The 22320-nt window shown below is 35.0% G+C and overlaps 1 protein-coding gene across 1 annotated transcript; it reads left to right on the top strand.

Annotated features, from left to right (window-relative positions):
• Positions 1-801: 801 nt before the first annotated feature.
• On the top strand, positions 802-20748 carry LOC133196621 (perlucin-like). Its single transcript, XM_061332489.1, has 8 exons — positions 802-909; positions 1311-1388; positions 1553-1683; positions 13680-13684; positions 13910-13989; positions 16057-16144; positions 17120-17336; positions 20721-20748. The coding sequence occupies exons 1-8, from the start codon at positions 802-804 to the stop codon at positions 20746-20748; spliced, it is 735 nt and encodes a 244-aa protein (XP_061188473.1).
• Positions 20749-22320: the final 1572 nt, after the last annotated feature.

The raw sequence follows: 22320 nt of genomic DNA, 5'->3' as shown, positions 1-22320 counted from the left end.
CTATCACATTGGTTTGACTTAACAAAACTCACCAAACTTGGTCGATTTGGTACGCATTACTACCATCTTCTACCACCTTTTGCAATATTCTTTAATCAACTTGAGAAATATGGAGTAGGAGTAAGGTTCGAACTCCTGTGATAAAGAATACAAATATGGTATAATAATGTGTGCAACAACTTGATTATAATTCATGCTCATTATTGGCGGTTCATTTGATATAAGTTAATGGAAATATATTATAATAGCAGATGAGGTTTTACTTTAAAATACACTTTTTTTTATTATGCTCTATATGCATATACTCAGTTGAACAGACGATAATCATGCAAAGTTCCCAAACATTTTGTGACATGCTTAAAGATCACTCTTTCGTTGCCTCTTCTAAATACACCCCTTTATTCCTCCCTGACCAAACTGTCTTCTTTGAGATAAAAGATATTAAAAGAGTGTATCTCATTCTCCAATAATTTTTGTAAAACGTGGTACACTCTTTAAAATCTTTTAATATTACCAGGTAAAAAATTAACTGGAATTAAAAAACAACTGGATTTCTGGCATCTCGCTACCTTGAGACATGAATTTGAACGTGAAAAAATACAATGTAAAGACATAAAGAGAGTCCTTGTGTTGTTTCATTTACACATGACTTTCATCTGTAAGTTTCAACTAGTTATAATTGAAATATATAATTTTATATTTTGTATTTTAAATTTTTGTGAAAACAAGACATGCTTTTAATAATGGTTGTTAACATTTGACATCTGCCCAAAGAAGATCAAGGAGCAGTGCTATAGAACTATGGTTAGGCCCATAACAGAGTATGCCAGCGTAGTATGGGACCCAGTCACACAGAAGGACATCAACAAGATCGAGATGGTCCAGAGAAGAGCCACCCGTTTTGTCTACGTACGGAGACTACAGAACCACCAGTAGCGTCACATCAATGATTCAAGACCTCCACTGGAATACTCTCCAATACCGTAGAGAAATGCTTAAAGTTACAATGCTGTATAGAGTCATCAATGGATTAGTGGCTATTCCAACACAGCCATACTTAACCCTAATACAATCAATTACAAGAACAAGAGGGCACAGTCTGCGCTACCAAATTCCATACTCCAGAGTGCAGAATCACCAACAATCCTTCTTCCCTTCCTCAATCCGCCTATGGAACAACCTCCCAGTCAGCGTTGTCTATGCTCCAACTTTGGAGGGATTTAAGGAGCAGCTGCACCAACTCAATTCATATACCATCTAGAATAGTGCTGCATTTTTAACTGTACATATGGACTTTTATCTTTAAACAGGTGAATATTTTGATTTTAACGGCACGCTTCTGCTGGGCATGCGGAGCAAATAAAGTCTGCGATAATACTCCAGAGGAGGTTTGCAGTTACTTCAAAGAAGAAGAAGACGAAACCTCGGACTTATTCAGGCAGATATTTTTTTGTTATACAAAGTTGTGTGTACAGGAAAAATAGTATTTATCAAGAGAGATAAGATCGGTGTGTACAAAAATATGTTAATTTTCTGCTTAACTTTTTATTAGAAGTTTATTCTTCTGAATAAGTTAAGACGATCAGGTGAGTGCAAACGAAAAACACAAGAAATGCAGAGGCGAGACTGTTATATGGAAAACTTACAAGAGCTAGATGAATCCTTGCGTATCCTGAAGAACAAGTAAGAAATAAATGTTTTGTTACCTTATTGTAGTCATAATAAATTAGAGTCATACATGTATGCAATGCAAGATGAAATGCAGGCCAATTAAAACTTGAACTGCTACTGAAAATCGGTATTTTTTCTTATTAAAACTAAAAGTCCACATGCAAAATAGTAGATTGCCTGGTAGTTAAATATTGAATAATGTAAATCCAATTAAAACATCTGAAGAAATTCCTGGTAAAAAGTTTTTTTTTTCCTTTTTCCGACTTTCTTTTCAAAATATATAATAGCTATAGAAGTTAACTGTTGTTCTTGTCGTTAAAAGTTTAAATTACAAAATTACTTAGAACAATGGAAGTCAAACTTTCCAGAGAGATTTTGTAATTTCTTGACTGCAGTCCCAATCATTTTGTGCCGATCCACGGTCTGGTTTTAGTTTTGGGAAATATCTAACCTTGCAATTGCATTGAGAAGAGAAGAAGGGAAGGAGGATGAAAGATGGTACAGTATGTTGATGTATGTATAAGTATTATTATGTACAGTCAAACCTCGTTATCTTGAACTTGAAGGTACCGAGAAAATACTTCGAGATAACCGAGGATTCGAGATATTCAGGGTAAAATACTTAAAGAATAAGTAGTTGGGACCTCAAAATTACTTCGACATATCCATGGTATTCGAGATATCCGTGTTCGAGATACCGAAGTTCAACAGTATTTAACAACTAACCATCAGGAAAAATATAGTGAAAGAGGTAAAGAATAACTAAAGATAGCGAACAGTGATCGATCTAAAAATCTACAAACGGCGCATAACACACTGATCTACCCCCAGAAATTCCAGAGATGGGATCAGATGCCTAGGAGTAGTAAGCATCCCCTGTTGACAGGTCACACCAACTGTGAAACTTATATATTGATCAAGTAGACGGGACATTCTGTAGTCAAATTAAGTATAAAAGTAAATGCCTTACAATTAGTACGAAACACGTCAGCCAAAATACGACCTAATCATAGGTTATATTTGTTAACAAGGTTATCATGACCTTAGAATTTACGAATTGCTTACCTTAAACAATGTTGTTTAAATCCCTGTAACATGAACTTATCTGTCAGTAGCCTATCTTGGTTTAAAAACTGATCGTAGTCGGAGCAATTCTCTTGAGTAGTAAATGAGGAGTTGGGAGGCGTAAACACCATATGCAGGTGATAGCGGAATACTAGTATTACTGTATACTTGTAATACAATTTAGTTGTTAGTTGGTCCTTATCGACTATAGTCAATAAAACATCCAAATATGAAACAAATATTGCAGACTGTGTGGTGTCTATTATCTAAAGTTTACTGGGGTATATTGAGTTGATATAGGAATGGAAGTAATTATAGTTAATTGATACAACGTCTTCCATATATCTTAATGTCGAGTTGAAGGCCACAGCAAGCTGTCGTGAGCAACAGTGGCTGTCAGCTATCATCCGCAACTGTACTCGGCAATGCTGGTACCGGACATCCATGACTGTACCTGCTCACTAATATCAAAAACGGAATGTCAGAGCAAGACTTTCCGGATTGTTCAACGTATTAAACTGTATGTTGTTAATTAAGTATGGATTGTTTTTTTAATGAAACATACGAAATGTGTTAATAATTAATCTACTTTATGGAAGGCTGTAATCGCCAAAACGGTAACGATAACTAGCTTAGTGAATATATCGCGGAAAATATATTTGTAAGCTTGACTATGCCTAAATCCATTGCATAGATCGCTATTATCTCTAAAAAGTAACATTTACTACAGCGTACATTTTGTATATCTATGACTGTATAATACAACATCTGCGACTGTACCTGTACCGTACATACACACTACCACTGACTCAACCCGCGCTTGATTAACTTAACCCGCGCTTGATTAATAACATCCACAACAAAAAATTCTGTGGATTTTCTCCGATTTAGATTTAGACTGAATTCAATCAAAGCGCAATTAACGCTAATCTTTATATTACCCATGACAGTGATACCGAGACAAACGATGTCAGCAGTGATTAGGGAAGGATCCAAAACTTTTACAGATTTAAATTTAAAGCTTTATGTTCAGAGTACAATGTGAGCCAGGTCTTTAATTTTTTTTTTTTTGGGGGGGGGGGGGGCTGGGGGCATGATTTCAATATCCTACATGCTCAATAACAATGATGAATTTAAAATGAAACATGCTAGTATAATTATAGAAAATATACGAGTAAACAATAAACAAAGTAAAATAAAAAAGGAAATTAAAATAAATATTGGAATTAAATTGTAATCCTTAATTTTAAGTTAGAAAGTATAAGTACGTCACAATATTATTAATTTCACCCATTTCATTGATCACGCAAGAGGTGTCAATGAAAAGCACAGGTTTTTTCCCATAAATATATGTCTTACGATATATACGGGTGGAATAGGCTAATCCACCCGTTTTCAATGTGTTATATATAAACATCTCAAGTGCACCCCAGGAAGTAGCCTCCTATGCCCTGAAAAAGAATAGTTCCTGACAAAAAAAAAATTATTTATTTACAAAGTACATAAAATTTACTAGGCACAGGTAACAAAGTTGTAAAAATAGGCTGGAAGACCCCCCCCCCCAAAAAAAAAAAAAAAAAAAAAAACTCTCAAAAGAAATAAAAATTAATTTCATATGCATGAAACAATTAACATCTTGCTGGTCGATAACCGTGGTGTGATACCTGGAATATGTAGGGTATGGTATTAAAATAATTGCTCATATTAAAGGAAATTAATCCTATAATTATCGATAACATCCGAAGAAAATATTTGTATAAGTAAATATTTTTATTAGATCCACCTCTCTAAGATTCTGCTATGCTGTCCAGACAACTCTAGAAATTTTACACCATGACTGTACCGGTGCCTGATTGACAACATCCACGACTGTACCTGTCCAGTACACACACTTTATTCTACATCCATGACTGTACCAGTGCTTATAAACAACATCCATGACTGTACCCATGCCTTATAAACAACATCCCTGACTGTACCTGTGCCTTATAAACAACATCCCTGACTGTACCTGTGCCTTATAAACAACATCCCTGACTGTACCTGTGCCTTATAAACAACATCCATGACTGTACCTGTCCAGTACACACACTTTATTCTACATCCATAACTGTACCTGTGCCTTATAAACAACATCCCTGACTGTATCTGTGCCTTATAAACAACATCCACGACTGTACCTGTACCTTTTAAACAACATCCATGACTGTACCTGTGCCTTATAAACAACGTCCATGACTGTACCTGTCCAGTACACACACTTTATTCTACATCCATGACTGTACCCATGCCTTATAAACAACATCCCTGACTGTACCTGTGCCTTATAAACAACATCCCTGAATGTACCTGTGCCTTATAAACAACATCCCTGACTGTACCTGTGCCTTATGAACAACATCCATGACTGTACCTGTCCAGTACACACACTTTATTTTACATCAATGACTGTACCTGTGCCTTATAAACAACATCCCTGACTGTATCTGTGCCTTATAAACAACATCCACGACTGTACCTGTACCTTATAAACAACATCCATGACTGTACCTGTGCCTTATAAACAACGTCCATGACTGTACCTGTCCAGTACACACACTTTATTCTACATCCATGACTGTACCTGTGCTTTATAAACAGCATCCACGACTGTACCTATCCAGTACACACACTTTATTCTACATCGATTACTGTACCTGTGCCTTATAAACAACATCCAAGACTGTACCTGTGCAGTATACACATCTTACTCTACATCCATGACTGTACCTGTGCCTTATAAACAACATCCACGACTGTACCTGTCCAGTACACACACTTTATTCTACATCCCTGACTGTACCTGTGCTTATAAACAACATCCATGACTGTACCTGTCCAGTACACACACTTTATTCTACATCCCTGACTGTACCTGTGTCTTATAAATAACATCCACGACTGTTCCTGTCCAGTACACACACTTTATTCTACATCCATGACTGTAACTGTGCTTATAAACAACATCCATGACTGTACCTGTCCAGTACACACACTTTATTCTACATCCCTGACTGTACCTGTGTCTTATAAACAACATCCATGACTGTACCTGTCCAGTACACACACTTTATTCTACATCCACGACTGTACCTGTGCATATATACATACTTTATTCTACATCCATGACTGTACCTGTGCCTTAAAAACAACATCCACGACTGTACCTGTCCAGTACACACACTTTATTCTACATCCCTGACTGTACCTGTGTCTTATAAACAACATCCACGACTGTACCTGTGCATATATACATACTTTATTCTACATCCCTGACTGTACCTGTGCCTTAAAAACAACATTCACGACTGTACCTGTCCAGTACACACACTTTATTCTACTTCCATGTCTGCATCTTTGCGTTATTAACAACATCCAAGAAAAGTTACTCAAGGCTCTACTAAAAGTTTGTTCTTTTGTCGTTTGTGACCCGAACCCCCACCCCCAATGCAACCCCCACTCCGTCAAAAAAATTGAATCATATAATCCTGCAAGAAAGCTTGGGATTTAGTCTTTTTTTTTAAGAGGAAATACTCCTTCTTTCGATATACTCCATCCTCGCCTTCACAACTTCTGCCAAGTTTTATTATTATTGTAGAAGAGTTTATAGGTAATGGATTAATTATTTTAAAACCAGTGTCAAAAAGTTAACTGTTCATTTAAAACTCTTCTCATAAAGAGGGGGAAGGGTTAGACAATTTTATAAATTGAAATCGGGTTTTAAACATAACAAGTGATCCAGATTTTCAAATACTCATGGAAATGGATAAATAACCATCAAATCTCTCCGTATGTTTAACTTATGTAAAAGTCAACTGACATATTAGATTCATTGGCAATAAAATGACTATTTTTGCTGCTTTTAGTATGTAAATATATGTTCTACACCCTCATACCCCCCCCCCCCCCCTCCTCCCCAACAACCCACTCCCCTGAAACAAGAAACAATTGGTATAAATTTGAATTTCTGAAATAACAATTCATAATACTTTAAAAGGAATTGTTGTTTCAGTGAAGGGGGGGGGGGAGAGTAAAAATATTTTCCGTTGATTTCTATAGAGATGAAGTTTTACCAAAATTATAGACTTATCTCTCTTTGTTTTCCCAAGTAAGTTATGTTTTTTGATAAAATTCACATAAATATTCGGTATATGAATATGAAAAAATCATTCCAATATGTCACCTTTCTAAATTAACTCTGCGATAGGTGGCAGAATTTTACTATCATTCTTGCTATCATATGGTTTATTCAAGCATGCGTATTAAAGCTATTGAGACAAGCTTTCTGCATTAACAATACTAGTCCACTACCGGCAAGTGTAATCTGGTTCCCATTAAAAATGGAAAATGCTGTAATTCTGTCAAAAAATCATTGAAGCGGAACATAATGCAAACTTGATCTGTGACTCATCAAGATACACTCGTATACCAAAAATCAACTCAATATCTGCAAACGTTTGGGAAAAAAGTGTGGAAAACCCTTAAAAATTAAAAAGATTGTAATTCCCTCAAAAATCAATGAAGCAGAACGAAATAAAAAAACTTGATCCGTAACTCATCAAAACACACTAACATACCAAAATCAGCTTAATATTTGCAAGCGTTTAGAAAAAAGTGCGGAAAACCAAGTGGGACAGAGGGACAGCTAGGCGGACAGTTTGACAGACAGACGGACGGACAGACTCAGAGGAAACCTATCGTCCCCTCCGGTTTCAATTTATTTTATTAGTCCCCTACCGGTGAAGCCGGAGGGGACTATAGGTTTCCTCTGAGTCTGTCCGTCCGTCTGTCGGTCTGTCTGTCTGTCTGTCTGTCTGTCCAACTTGGTTTTCCGCACTTTTTTTCTAAACGCTTGCAGATATTGATGAGCTGATTTTTGGCATGTGAGTGTATCTTGATGAGTTACAGATCAAGTTTGCATTTCGTTCCGCTTCAGTGCTTTTTGACGGAATTACGACCTTTTCATTTTTTCGGGGTTTTCCGCATTTTTTTCTAAACGTTTGCAGATATTGAGCTGATTTTTGGTATGTGACTTTACCTTGATGAGTTATAGATGAAGTTTGCATTTCGTTCCGCTTCATTGATTTTTAACGGAATTATGGCATTTTAAATTTTTAACGGGAACCAGATTACACTTGCCGGTAGGGGACTAGTATTGCTAATGCAATACTCTCAGAATGCTTGTTCTTATTGAAAGGGCAGATTACTCTATTTGCATAAATGTACCACAAAATTAGAACTCTTTAGTGTGCAGTGTATAGAGGGCTCTTAAGCACATGAAAAAAAAGTCCAACTTTTTCCTCATTTTCCCCTCCTGTTTATGTCATGTTTCATCATTGTTATTATTGTCATCATTATTATACCCCCGCTCCGAAGGAAAGGGGGGTATACTGTTTTACCCTTGTGTGTCTGTCTGTCTGTCCGTCTGTCTGTGTGTCAGTCTGTCTGCCTGTCCGTAACAAAATTTTCGTCACAGTTTTCTCAGCAACTACTCTTCGCAGATGCTTGAAATTTTAGCACACTCTTTGTTTAGGCATGCCATATTGTGGGATTCATTTTTGTACGAATCTGACGTCAACTTCTTGTTCATTCTTGTCTCTGTCCATAACTGAACTTGTGTACATTCACGTCAAAGCGGGGGTATTACTAGTGAGCATTGGCTCACAGACTTCTTTTTTTTTTTAATTCTTTTGAATGCCATTTAAACATTGAATTGTGAAGTGTAGATACATGTAGTATTACATGTACTGCAATAACTATTTTCGATAGGTCTTTCTTTGTTAACACGATAAAATGCACTATTCCATCCTAAAATGTTTTCAACTATGAAAACATTTTTATACCTTCTTCTGTGTCAACCCCAAAGTTGAGGGGTATTATTATCATAGTTTACAACTGATTATACGTCAAACGTATACGACAAATGTTTATTAAAATTAATAATAGTAATTGGCTATATGTTGACTTATAGATTTGAGTTTTCCACCTGTACACTGATGATTAATTGTGTCTCGAACTTGATTCTAATTGATTTTCATGGTCAAATTTCAAGAGTCAAGTACACACTTAAAGATCAAAATTTGTGAGTGAAAGAAAATTGTTTAAATATTGTTGTTTTTTATGGTAGGATGGTCCAAATACAGTATACAATACGTACCTCTTAAACCCTGAGAAGTTTATTGTGTGTAAATCTTGATTATAAGGCATAGGTAGTCATAGATGTAGTGTGTGTCATACGCAGGTACAGTTGTGGATGTTGTTTATAAGGCACAGGTACAGTCATGGATGTAGAATAAAGTGTGTGTACTGCACAGGTACAGTCGTGGATGTTGTTTATAAGGCACAGGTACAGTCATGGATGTAGAATAAAGTGTGTGTACTGCACAGGTACAGTCGAGGATGTTGTTTATAAGGCACAGGTACAGTCAGGGATGTAGAATAAAGTGTGTGTACTGCACAGGTACAGTCGTGGATGTTGTTTATAAGGCACAGGTACAGTCAGGGATGTAGAATAAAGTGTGTGTACTGGACAGGTACAGTTGTGGATGTTGTTTATAAGGCACAGGTACAGTCAGGGATGTAGAATAAAGTGTGTGTACTGGACAGGTACAGTCGTGGATGTTGTTTATAAGGCACAGGTACAGTCATGGATGTAGAATAAAGTATGTATATATGCACAGGTACAGTCGTGGATGTTGTTTATAAGGCACAGGTACAGTCATGGATGTAGAATAAAGTGTGTGTACTGGACAGGTACAGTCGTGGATGTTGTTTATAAGGCACAGGTACAGTCAGGGATGTAGAGTAAGATGTGTGTACTGAACAGATACAGTCGTGGATGTTGTTTATAAGGCACAGGTACAGTCATGGATGTAGAATAAAGTGTGTATATATGCACAGGTACAGTCGTGGATGTTGTTTATAAGGCACAGGTACAGTTATGGATGTAGAATAAAGTGTGTATATATGCACAGGTACGGTCGTGGATGTTGTTTATAAGGCACAGGTACAGTTATGGATGTAGAATAAAGTGTGTGTACTGGACAGGTACAGTCGTGGATGTTGTTTATAAGGCACAGGTACAGTCATGGATGTAGAATAAAGTATGTATATATGCACAGGTACAGTCGTGGATGTTGTTTATAAGGCACAGGTACAGTCATGGATGTAGAATAAAGTGTGTGTACTGGACAGGTACAGTCGTGGATGTTGTTTAAAAGGCACAGGTACAGTCAGGGATGTAGAGTAAGATGTGTGTACTGGACAGATACAGTCGTGGATGTTGTTTATAAGGCACAGGTACAGTCATGGATGTAGAATAAAGTGTGTATATATGCACAGGTACAGTCGTGGATGTTGTTTATAAGGCACAGGTACAGTTATGGATGTAGAATAAAGTGTGTATATATGCACAGGTACGGTCGTGGATGTTGTTTATAAGGCACAGGTACAGTTATGGATGTAGAATAAAGTGTGTGTACTGGACAGGTACAGTCGTGGATGTTGTTTATAAGGCACAGGTACAGTCAGGGATGTAGAATAAAGTGTGTGTACTGCACAGGTACAGTCGTGGATATTGTTTATAAGGCACAGGTACAGTCATGGATGTAGAGTAAGATGTGTATACTGCACAGGTACAGTCGTGGATGTTGTTTATAAGGCACAGGTACAGTCATGGATGTATCGTAAGATGTGTGTACTGGACAGGTACAGTCGTGGATGTTGTTTATAAGGCACAGGTACAGTCAGGGATGTAGAATAAAGTGTGTGTACTGGACAGGTACAGTCGTGGATGTTGTTTATAAGGCACAGGTACAGTCATGGATGTAGAATAAAGTATGTATATATGCACAGGTACAGTCGTGGATGTTGTTTATAAGGCACAGGTACAGTCATGGATGTAGAATAAAGTGTGTGTACTGGACAGGTACAGTCGTTGATGTTGTTTATAAGGCACAGGTACAGTCAGGGATGTAGAGTAAGATGTGTGTACTGGACAGATACAGTCGTTGATGTTGTTTATAAGGCACAGGTACAGTCATGGATGTAGAATAAAGTGTGTATATATGCACAGGTACAGTCATGGATGTTGTTTATAAGGCACAGGTACAGTTATGGATGTAGAATAAAGTGTGTATATATGCACAGGTACAGTCGTGGATGTTGTTTATAAGGCACAGGTACAGTTATGGATGTAGAATAAAGTGTGTGTACTGCACAGGTACAGTCGTGGATGTTGTTTATAAGGCACAGGTACAGTCAGGGATGTAGAATAAAGTGTGTGTACTGCACAGGTACAGTCGTGGATGTTGTTTATAAGGCACAGGTACAGTCATGGATGTAGAATAAAGTGTGTATATATGCACAGGTACAGTCATGGATGTTGTTTATAAGGCACAGGTACAGTTATGGATGTAGAATAAAGTGTGTATATATGCACAGGTACAGTCGTGGATGTTGTTTATAAGGCACAGGTACAGTTATGGATGTAGAATAAAGTGTGTGTACTGGACAGGTACAGTCGTGGATGTTGTTTATAAGGCACAGGTACAGTCATGGATCTAGAATAAAGTGTGTGTACTGGACAGGTACAGTCATGGATGTTGTTTATAAGCACAGGCACAGTCATGGATCTAGAATAAAGTGTGTGTACTGGACAGGTACAGTCATGGATGTTGTTTATAAGCACAGGCACAGTCATGGATCTAGAATAAAGTGTGTGTACTGGACAGGTACAGTCGTGGATGTTGTCAATCAGACACCGGTACAGTTGTCAGGACAGGTACAGTTGTTGATGTTGCATCCCAAGAAATTCCTTACGTTTTTATAAAGGTGCTATTAACGCTTTTCACCGATATTCCCTATAGATTGATTCCAGACAACTGATTGCAGAATCTTAGAGAGGCGGATCTAATAAGAATATTTACTTATACAAATATTTTCTTCGGATGTTATCGATAATTATAGCATTACTTTCCTTTAATATGAGCAATTATTTTAATACCATACCCTACATATTTCAGGTATCACGCCACGGTTATCGACCAGTCATGATGTTAATTGTTCAATGCATATAAAATTATTTTTTATTTCTTTTGAGAATTTTTTTTTTTTGGGGGGGGGGGGGGGTTCTTCCAGCTTATTTTTACAACTTTGATACCTGTGCCTAGTAAATTTTATGTACTTTGTAAATAAATAATTTTTTTTGTCAGGAACTATTCTTTTTCAGGGCATTGGAGGCTATTTCCTGGGGTGCACTTGAGATGTTTATATATAACTCATTGAAAACGGGTGGATCAGCCCATTCCACCCGTATATATCGTAAGACATACAAATGTATATATATGGGAAAAAAACCTGTGCTTTTCATTGACACCACTTGCGTGATCAATAAAATGGGTGAAATTAATAATATTGTGACGTACTTATACTTTCTAACATAAAATTAAGGATTACAAATTAATTTCAATATGTATTTTAATTTCCTTTTTTATTTTACTTTGTTTATTGTTTACTCGTATATTTTCTATAATTATACTAGGATGTTTCATTTTAAATTCATCATTATTATTGAGCACGTAGGATATTGAAATCATGCCCTCAGCCCCCCCCCCCCCCCCCCAAAAAAAAAAAAAATTAAAGACCTGGCTCATATTGTACTCTGAACATAAAGCTGTAAAAGTTTTGGATCTTTCCCTAATCACTGCTGACATCGTTTGTCTCGGTATCACTGTCATGGGTAATATAAAGATTAGCGTTAATTGCGCTTTGATTGAATTCATTCTAAATTTAAATCGGAGAAAATCCACAGAATTTTTTGTCGTGGATGTTATTAATCAAGCGCGGGTTGAGTCAGTGGTAGTGTGTATGTACGGCACAGGTACAGTCGCAGATGGTGTATATCAGGCACAGGTATACAGTCATAGATATACAAAATTTAGGCATAGTCAAGTTTACATATATTTTCCGCGATATATTCACTAAGCCAGTTATCGTTACCGTTTTGGCTATTACAGCCTTCCATAAAGTAGATTTATTTAAAATCAGAAATTTTCTTTCCTCCATATTAACACATTTCGTATTTTTCATTAAAAAACAATCCATACTTAATTAAAAACATATAGTTTAATATATTGAACAATCCGGAAAATCTTGCTCTGACATTCCGTTTTTGATATTAGTGAGCAGGTACAGTCATGGATGTCCGGTACCAGCACTGCCGAGTACAGTTGCGGATGTTAGCTGACAGACCCCACTCGTCGTGAGGGTTCTTTGTGACCGAGGTGTTTCAAGTCCTGTTTTTTAGTGAATAACATTTCAATGAAAACTGTTAACGATAATTTGGAAATTACTATAAAGAGTAGACCCAAACAGGCTTAACATATTTTTGATGTTCATATAACAATTAGGAATCTATACAATTTAAAGAACTGCTTCAGGCAAGACGACTATAAAAAGTCCTTAAAACCAGTGAAACTAACAGAAAATAAATAATAAACAAATATGAGTGTCTTGAAGTTTTGAATTTGATGACTCGAATTATTCCTGCAGAGGACTATTGAAATTGTTTAGATTTTAACATCTTTGAAATTGTTGTCAAGAGACTCCTTACAAAGCAAAGGACTTGTTCCAAGGAATTATGTATTTCGACATAAGATGCAGAAGTGATGACGTTGGTACCGTGGAACATACTATACAATCTCCAGACCATATTACATAGATTTCAGCCTGTTTTTTTTTGGTCGATTTTAGGCAGTCTAATAATGAATAAATAAATAAATACATATTCGTGTCAAGAATGAGGTCTCTCTCTAATGATATGGTCGGAAAGTGTATCTTATCTTTCTTTTGCAGACAATCATGGATTTGTTGTCTGTTTTATTTTTCACGTTGGTTTCTTGCAGTCACTGTAAGTAGATGCTTTCATTGTTTAAAAAATGTAAATTAATTTTATGCTCTAAAATAAATTTGAAGAAAAATAATTAAACACGTGAAATAAAAGTTATGACGAACTAGTTGTAGAATAGTTGAAAAAGATTCACAACTAGGTTAAGTGATATTAGTTTTTGTCTTTGAAAGAAAGATACTAATGTTCTCATTTAAAATAAATATTACTAATTGTTTACTTTCAAAGGTTGCAACGTGGGCTGGGTTCAGTTTCAAAACAAATGTTACCTGTTCAGCCATACAACTGAAACCTGGTCGGATGCCGCAGTGAGTATCAAGTGACATAGTAATGTTGTCAAATCGGAGGATTTTTTGTATCCCGTTAACCGCTTATTTTTCCGGTTGAGCATCTGTTTGCTCGTACGTTTTCTTTTTTTTCTTAGAGAACTCCTTTCAACATTGATCAAGGTATACTTGTATATTTTCAGAAACAAATATTACTGTATTTTATCTCCTAAATTTTCTTTAAATTGTTACAATGTCAATATTTTTTGCATGTATATACAAGAACACAGTTTCTTGAGTTATTTTTTCTTAAATTTACGAATACTGTAGAATAATCATATAATGGATCATAGTCAAAAAGATAGTAAACATGCTATGAAATTCAAAAACTTAATTTGTCATTCGATTCTCACTTGGGCACTGGCTATATGTTTGTTGTTCATTATAATGCTTGACAAGCTAATTCAGAGAATTTGTGTCCCCCGCTTAGGGAAAAAAGAAGAGCATGCGCAGTTCAGGGGGGGGGGAGGGTCGGACTCCCCCCCCCCCCCCCGCCCCCTGGATTTGTAGAATTATTAAATGTATACATGTATATTGAAGGAAATAAAAAATGCCAATATGGATATGAAGATTTGATTGCTTATTCTTTAATATGTGTATAGAAGATTCTTTTATATAGAATATTTATGACACTCTAATAATGATTTTATGAGTTTGTACAAGCCAGACGTCATAACTTTTTCATTTCACATGCTGGATACTATCATTTAGTAAAAAAAAAAATTCCAAAAAAAAAAAGTTCTTCGGGATTTGAACCCGGCACCTCTCACATACAAAGCGAGAATCATACCCCTAGACCACAGAGGCACTTCATTCTACGGAAAGTTAAATTCAAACATCAGATCACATATAATGTTTATATTCACGTTCGATATTGTCAAAATTTTACACAATACATGGTGTCTAATTTAGCCTTTACTAAACAGTTCTAATAGATGTAATAAGTACATAAAGTCCGCCAACAACCTGTAATATATGTAATAACTCTCCACATGCCCCAGTGCTAAAAATAGTGCCAAGCGACTTTTAATACAATAAATAATGATAATAAAAACACCCCCCCCCCCCAAAAAAAAAAAAAAAAAAAAAAAAAAAAAAAAAAAAAAAAAAAAAAAAACGGGGCGGGACACTTTGAGAGGGGCGAGACAGGCCCTAGGGAGTTTTGGTATAAAATTTCATTGCAAAAGCTCAAAAGCTTCTTGAGATATCGCCCGGAAACGAAAGTGTTACACACAGACGGAATGTATGAGTTTACGACCTTGAACTTTGATCTTTTGACCTCAAAATCAATAGGGGTCTTCCTAAGGCCACAGGGAGTTGATAAGTAAAATTTCATTGCAAAAGCTCAAATGATTCTCGAGATATCGCCCGGAAACGAAAGTGTTAAAACAGACAGAATTTATGACCTTGACCTTTTGACCTCAAAATCAATAGGGTTCTTCTTTAGGCCATAGGGAGTTGTCGTGCAAAATTTCCTTGCGAAAGCTCAAGGGGTTCTCGAGATATCGCGCGGAAACGAAAGTGTTACAGACATACAGAAATACAGACGGACGGACGGACAGACAGACCCAAATTAATATCCCCCACTTTCAGTGAAAGCAGAGACAAAAAATATAATCGCTTTCGATGTCCGTAGCGGTTTCTTGTTTAATCCCGCAGAGCCGACTGTATTTGTACATTTTAAATCAGTAATTGTGGTAATTATAACTCAGATGTTCCCCTTGGCATCCAAATCCATTATTTTGTTACAATGTGAGAACCAATCAAAACAAGACGCTACCATTTGTCTTTCAAAGACAATAAAACAGGAAACAGTATAGAGCTCTTTGATAATTGAAAATGTTAATTAATCAATTCGTTTGCTCTAGACTAAAATACATTAAATCCGAGTAACAGTGTAGAGGACAAACCAATACTTGCATCGTTCGACGCTTAACCGGTTTACCGGGTACTCATTGACAAAACTAATAAGAATTGCAGAACAACGAACGAAACATTAAATAGCTCATCTTATTTGTTTTTTAATTCCTATTCAACTTTGGCTTTCAGAGTGTTTGTCGAGTATTCAACTCAATTCTAGCTGAGCCAAGAAGTGAAACTGAATCGAAATTTTTGATCGGTCACAGTCAAGGCCAAGGTAAAGCAATATTTGTGATACAAATTGCCGGTGAAATGATCAAAACTATATTTTCATCATGTTTTACGAATAATTTTGGCAGAGGACAACTTTTTATAATTTTTTTTCTTTACAGCGACAAGAAGATAAATCAATATCATTCCTCAAAGTTCATATTAAAAATATCTTCAAATTTTTTACCTTAGTTTACGTGTATAATAATAAAATTAACAGTTGCAAAATAATCCAGTTTCAAGAAGTGCACTATACTGCATAATACAGGTACTTCAAAACAGTGCATGCTCATCATTAAACAATAAGCAAACATTAATCTCGAAATAATTTCTCTCTCTTGGCTGCTAGAAATGTACACTAATATGTTTACAAAGCATGCGTACAAAACATCACGACAAATAGCACATATTTTCTCAGCACGACTGCGCAAATAACTACATGTATGATGTTTAGCGACCTCTAGTAAGTCAAAGTTGTGAATTTTCTTGTAGATCTCTAGAAGTTTGAATCGAGATACAGATAAATATTGCGTAAAGAACTATACGTTAGCTTTTACAAGGTAGCGCTATATGGACAGGAGCACGCTGCAGATATTGATTTTCCTCTCTTGCTAATATACCCAGCATCTAGTCACAAAATCAATGCTCTGCTCCTCTAAAAATTTGTTTTAGGTCATATTTTTAAATAATTTTTAGAAGTTTTAAAAAGTCGGTTATACCGGTTATTCAGTATAAGCATTTTTGAGTGAAAAAAAAAACATTCATAAAATTTCTTGGATGTTGTTGCCATTCATATTTAGAATTTTCTGGCGTCAACAAATCTGTCTTACGGAGGAGCAACGGCATGTAATGAACGGCATACAGAATCGAATAGAAATGAACTGGTCATTGTAAATTTGTTTTAATTTGTTTAAATTTATTTTAAAGATGTCTATAGGCACATAATACGATAATAATCATGAAATATTTAATTTGACAACAGGAGGCAACTTCTGGATTGGCATATCTGACATCATAGTGGAAGACAGATGGGAATATTCTTCTGATCAGAGTGTCGTAACCATTAATCAATTTTACCCAGGGGAACCCAATGAACATATTACTGGAAATTGTCTCATTTTGTGGGAGGCCTATCATGGACTGTGGGGGGATTATTATTGCTCAAAACCAAATAAATTCATCTGTGAAACAGACATAAGGTAAGCTGTTCATTTCTCATGTGTTTTTGAATATTGTATATTAAAGAAAAAAGAAGTATATATATATATATATATATATATATATATATATATATATATATATATATATATATATATATATATATATATATATATATATATGTAAATGAATTTTGCTTCATGCATTTGTTATGAATCTTTATTGGTGCTATTTTTGTGATATATATACTTTTATTCCAAGGAACTTTTGGAAAATTTGAAATCACAAGATCTTACCAAAATCAACAGCTTAAAATCTTACGACTTTTCAACTTTATCCACAACCATTCCCTACGATAAATTAAAGTCCAGGCTTTCTGATATCATTGAAAGCTGCTTTTTCAATAAAAATGGAACTCGTAAATTTACTTACCTTGTCATTAATTGGTCATTTGCAAAATTATTTTGTTAAAAAACATTTTGATTGTACACACAAGTACTTTGAAGTTGACATTATAAAGATGCTTGAGTTTCTGATTGACAATATCTATGTGGTTTTTGGAGACCAGGTCTTCCAACAATCTATTGGAATTCCCATGGGTACCAATGGGTACCAACTGCGCCCCGTTATTAGCAGACCTATGGAACGCCGGGACTGTCTTATATGAGAATTAAACATTATATGCAGTGTTCTCTTCATTATATGTGGTACTATTTTAATTATATGAAGTAGTTTTTACAGTATATCGTGTGCAACTTCCATTATATACAGTACTTCTTTCATTATATGATGTAGATATGTCATTATATTATGTACATCTATCATTATATGAGGTGATTTTATCATTATATGAAGTGCTTTTAACATTATATGCGGTAGATCTAACATTATATGCAGTGAACACAACAATATATTATGTACTTCTCACATTATATACAGTATATTCATCATTATATGTAGTATTTCTGTTATTATGATGATGCTGATCGTTAAATATTATGTCCGGTCCTGTTAGCATTCCGTGCGGTAGATTTTTGCATTTCGTTATGATGTAGACACAGTATTATATGCGGTGCTTTCTTCTTTATGTGTATGATCTTTCGGAAGCTACCTTTCGGAACCCCCCTTGTTAGATTTACAAAGTTCTACCTTTTTTTTCGTTCTTAGATATGAAAATTCTTAATGATTTTGGGTTATCTTTAATAATTGGTAATCAACCACAGGTCAGCCAAAGCATCGCGGAATAATCACATACCACACAATATTTATCCCTATATTACAGGAATTTCGAAGTCATATCAATACTTCAGTAGTTTACAACGAGAGAGAGAGAGAGATGCACTTATTACTGAAATAATTTTATTGTTCCATTGTTTTAATTGTTAGACTATGGCCTATAAAAAAAATGCTGATATTGTCTTTAGTTGTACTATGTGAATGTTATGTAATATATCTGGAAAAGATACACGATTTTCAGAACAGAAAATGTATTGAGTCGTGGGTTGTACTTCAAGATTTTAATTCTAAAAAGATATGTGGCAAAATTACTCAGTAATACAACGTATATATATATATATATATATATGTAGAACCCCCTCTACCAAATAAAATGAGAGATAAAAGAGTAATTTACATTGTGAAAAATTAGCACATCCCACCCCTAAAAAAGCAAATAAATAAATAAATACATATAGTGTTTTCTGTAAGTTGTTGTTAAAGCCCTGCGTACTCGAAGGTATAGGAATGCAATTAGTTTTTTTAAATATCTTTTTTGACATTGATTTTCCTATATATGAAATGAATCTTTTTGAATGTCATATTGTTCACAAAAAAGATAGAAAATGCCTCAAATTTTTTTCCACTTCCAAAATATTTCTATCATACCCCCCTCTCTCTCTCTCGTTACTTCATACCATGAAATAGCATGGATTTTATTTTACTCTATTACCCTACTTCATATCTTTAAAAATCATTTTAACCTGTTCACGGAGCATTATAATTAATTATTAATTGTTTTAATGTATATACGCATGCTTTTATTGTACTGAATTCAACAGGAAAGGTCGGAGTTCTCAAGGTCGATAAAAAGAAGAACCAATTTTTAATAGAGAGTTCCAAAAGGTAGCTTCCGAAAGATCATACACATAAAGAAGAAAGCACCGCATATAATACTGTGTCTACATCATAACGAAATGCAAAAATCTACCGCACGGAATGCTAACAGGACCGGACATAATATTTAACGATCAGCATCATCATAATAACAGAAATACTACATATAATGATAAATATACTGTATAAAATGTGAGAAGTACATAATATATTGTTGTGTTCACTGCATATAATGTTAGATCTACCGCATATAATGTTAAAAGCACTTCATATAATGATAAAAACACCTCATATAATGATAGATGTACATAATATAATGACATATCTACATCATATAATGAAAGAAGTACAGTATATAATGGAAGTTGCACACGATATACTGTAAAAACTACTTCATATAATTAAAATATTACCACATATAATGAAGAGAACACTGCATATAATGTTTAATCCTCATATAAGACAGTCCCGGCGTTCCATACAGACCTTTTTGTTGTATTCATATGAAGCAGAATTTGTTCAAAATCTTATACGTGAAAAGAAGAAAACACTTGCTGTGGTCTTCAACTCGACATTTATATATATTGACGACGTATTGTCAATTAACAATGGTTATTTCCATTCTTATGTCGATACGATATATCCCAGTGAGCTTGAGATAAAAGATACCACAGAGTCTGACACATCTGTTTCATATTTGGACATTTTACTTGAAAAAGACATTAATAGTAATCTAACAACCAAGCTTTATGATAAACGTGATGACTTTAACTTTTCAATCGTCAACTTCCCGTACTTATGCAGCAATATACCTTCATCACCTGCATACGGGGTTTATATCTCTCAGTTGATTCGATACGCAAGTGCATGCTCTACGTATGTACAATTTCTAAAACGAGGTAGATTATTGACAAACAAGTTGATGAAACAAGAAAATCAGCTGTCTCGTTTAAAGTCATCATTTCGTAAGTTCTATGGTCGATACAATGACCTTGTCAGCAAATACAATTTAACATTGAGTCAAATGCTGACTGACGTTTTTCATACTAATTGTTAGGCCATTATTTACACACTAAATTTTCGACGGATTTTTCCGTTATTTCCCGATCATGACAAGGGGCACACTGCGGGTGTGACCGGTCGGCAGGGGATGCTCATTCCATGGCACATGATCCCACCTCTGATGTTTTGGAGGTCCGTGTTTGTTCTGCTCCTATTTTGTATTGTTTAATGGACTTTTGAGCTTGAATACTGTTCATTATCTCCATATATTTCATTGAACTTTCATAGTAACACATTTTTTCGAATTGTAGGTCACATGAGACGGAGATCATTGGATGAAAGATATCTTAATTAAAAGTAAAAAAAAAAAAAGATAATAAAGTTCTGGCGAAAGAGAGAAACTTTTATCTTCGTTCCTCATGATTTACTTTTTAAACATTTTTGTTAACGTTTCAATGAGTTATAAAGGATCATATGGAAATATGAGAATAGATCAAAACAGGTTTTTACGCATTCTAGTGTCAAAGTAACATTTGCAAAATTATCCATTTTCAAGAATTGCACTTTACAACACAACAAAGGAGCCTTCAATATGGAACGCCACCGCTGCCTTATGAGGAGAACATTCATTATATGCTGATACTTTAACATTATATGCTGATACTTCAACATTATATGCTGATACTTTAACACGATATGCTAATACATGAACTTTAACATTATATGCTAATACTTTGTCATTATATGTTGATACCTTGACATTATATGCTGATACTTCAACATTATTTGCTTATACTTTAACATGATATGCTGATACTTTGACATGATATGCTGATGCTTAACATGATATGCTGATACTAACATTATCAGCTGATACTTTGCCATTATATGCTGATGCTTTGTCAATATATGCTGATACTTTGTCAATATATGCTGATACTTTGTCAATATATGCTGATACTTTGTCAATATATGCTGATACTTCAACATTATAAGCTGGTGCTTCAACATGATTTACTGATACTATGGTGCTTAAAAAAATAGGTTAAACATAAGGATCGTCATACCAAAATTCTTTGACAAGAAAAAAATCCTGTACATTAATTTTCTTTTCAATGTTGCATAGTTTAGTATATATATATATATATATATATATATATATATATATATATATATATATATATATATATATATATATATATATATATATATATATATATATATATATATTCATGTACTTGTATTGGCAAATATTGTTAGGACGAAAGGGAGAAGGGGGGCACATGTACGCAGTCTTGGATATACTGGTGGATTTAAGAAGGGGCAGAAGGTAAATATATAATATTAAGAGTGAACTAAACGAAGATATCTTTGCAAAAGGTAGTACTGCGTGAAAATTTTGAGATATCTTTGAAGCTAGTAAAGGAACTATTCATGGTAATGAAACTTGGCTGTATACTTGCTCATCATAGCTATGTACTTAGTCTGTTTAGTAACCAGGAGCAGAAAAGATTTTAAAAGAAATAATGCACTTACACTATATGATCCATATAGCCCCCTTCTAGCACCAGAACCTGACTCTGGGGCCATGAATTTCACAGTTTTGGTAGAAAAACCAATGCTTATTACAATCATGCCAACAGTTTGACGGCTTCGGTTCAGGAGTAAAGAGGAAGATTTTTTAAAGATAGAACTAATTTTGATGGATTAAGCCCCATTCCTCAGTCTCCGGGGGGAGAGGGCAGGGACCATGAAATTCACAAATTTTGTTTGCCTTCACTCCTGTATGCTGTATGCCAAAATTGGTTGGGATTGGTTCAGTGGTTCCAGAGAAGAAGCTGAAAATGTTAACGACGGACGAAAACAGCAATAGGTCTGAGTGACTCAGGTGACCTAATAAAAATCAATGTA

This window comes from Saccostrea echinata, unplaced genomic scaffold (assembly GCF_033153115.1).
Source record: "Saccostrea echinata isolate AGI-Se365-2 ecotype Australia unplaced genomic scaffold, CSIRO_AGI_Sech_v1 ptg000001l, whole genome shotgun sequence".
NCBI classification, from domain to species: Eukaryota; Metazoa; Mollusca; class Bivalvia; order Ostreida; family Ostreidae; genus Saccostrea; species Saccostrea echinata.
The sequence above is the reverse complement of the archived record's forward strand: the minus strand, read 5'-3'. Positions and strand labels throughout refer to the sequence as shown.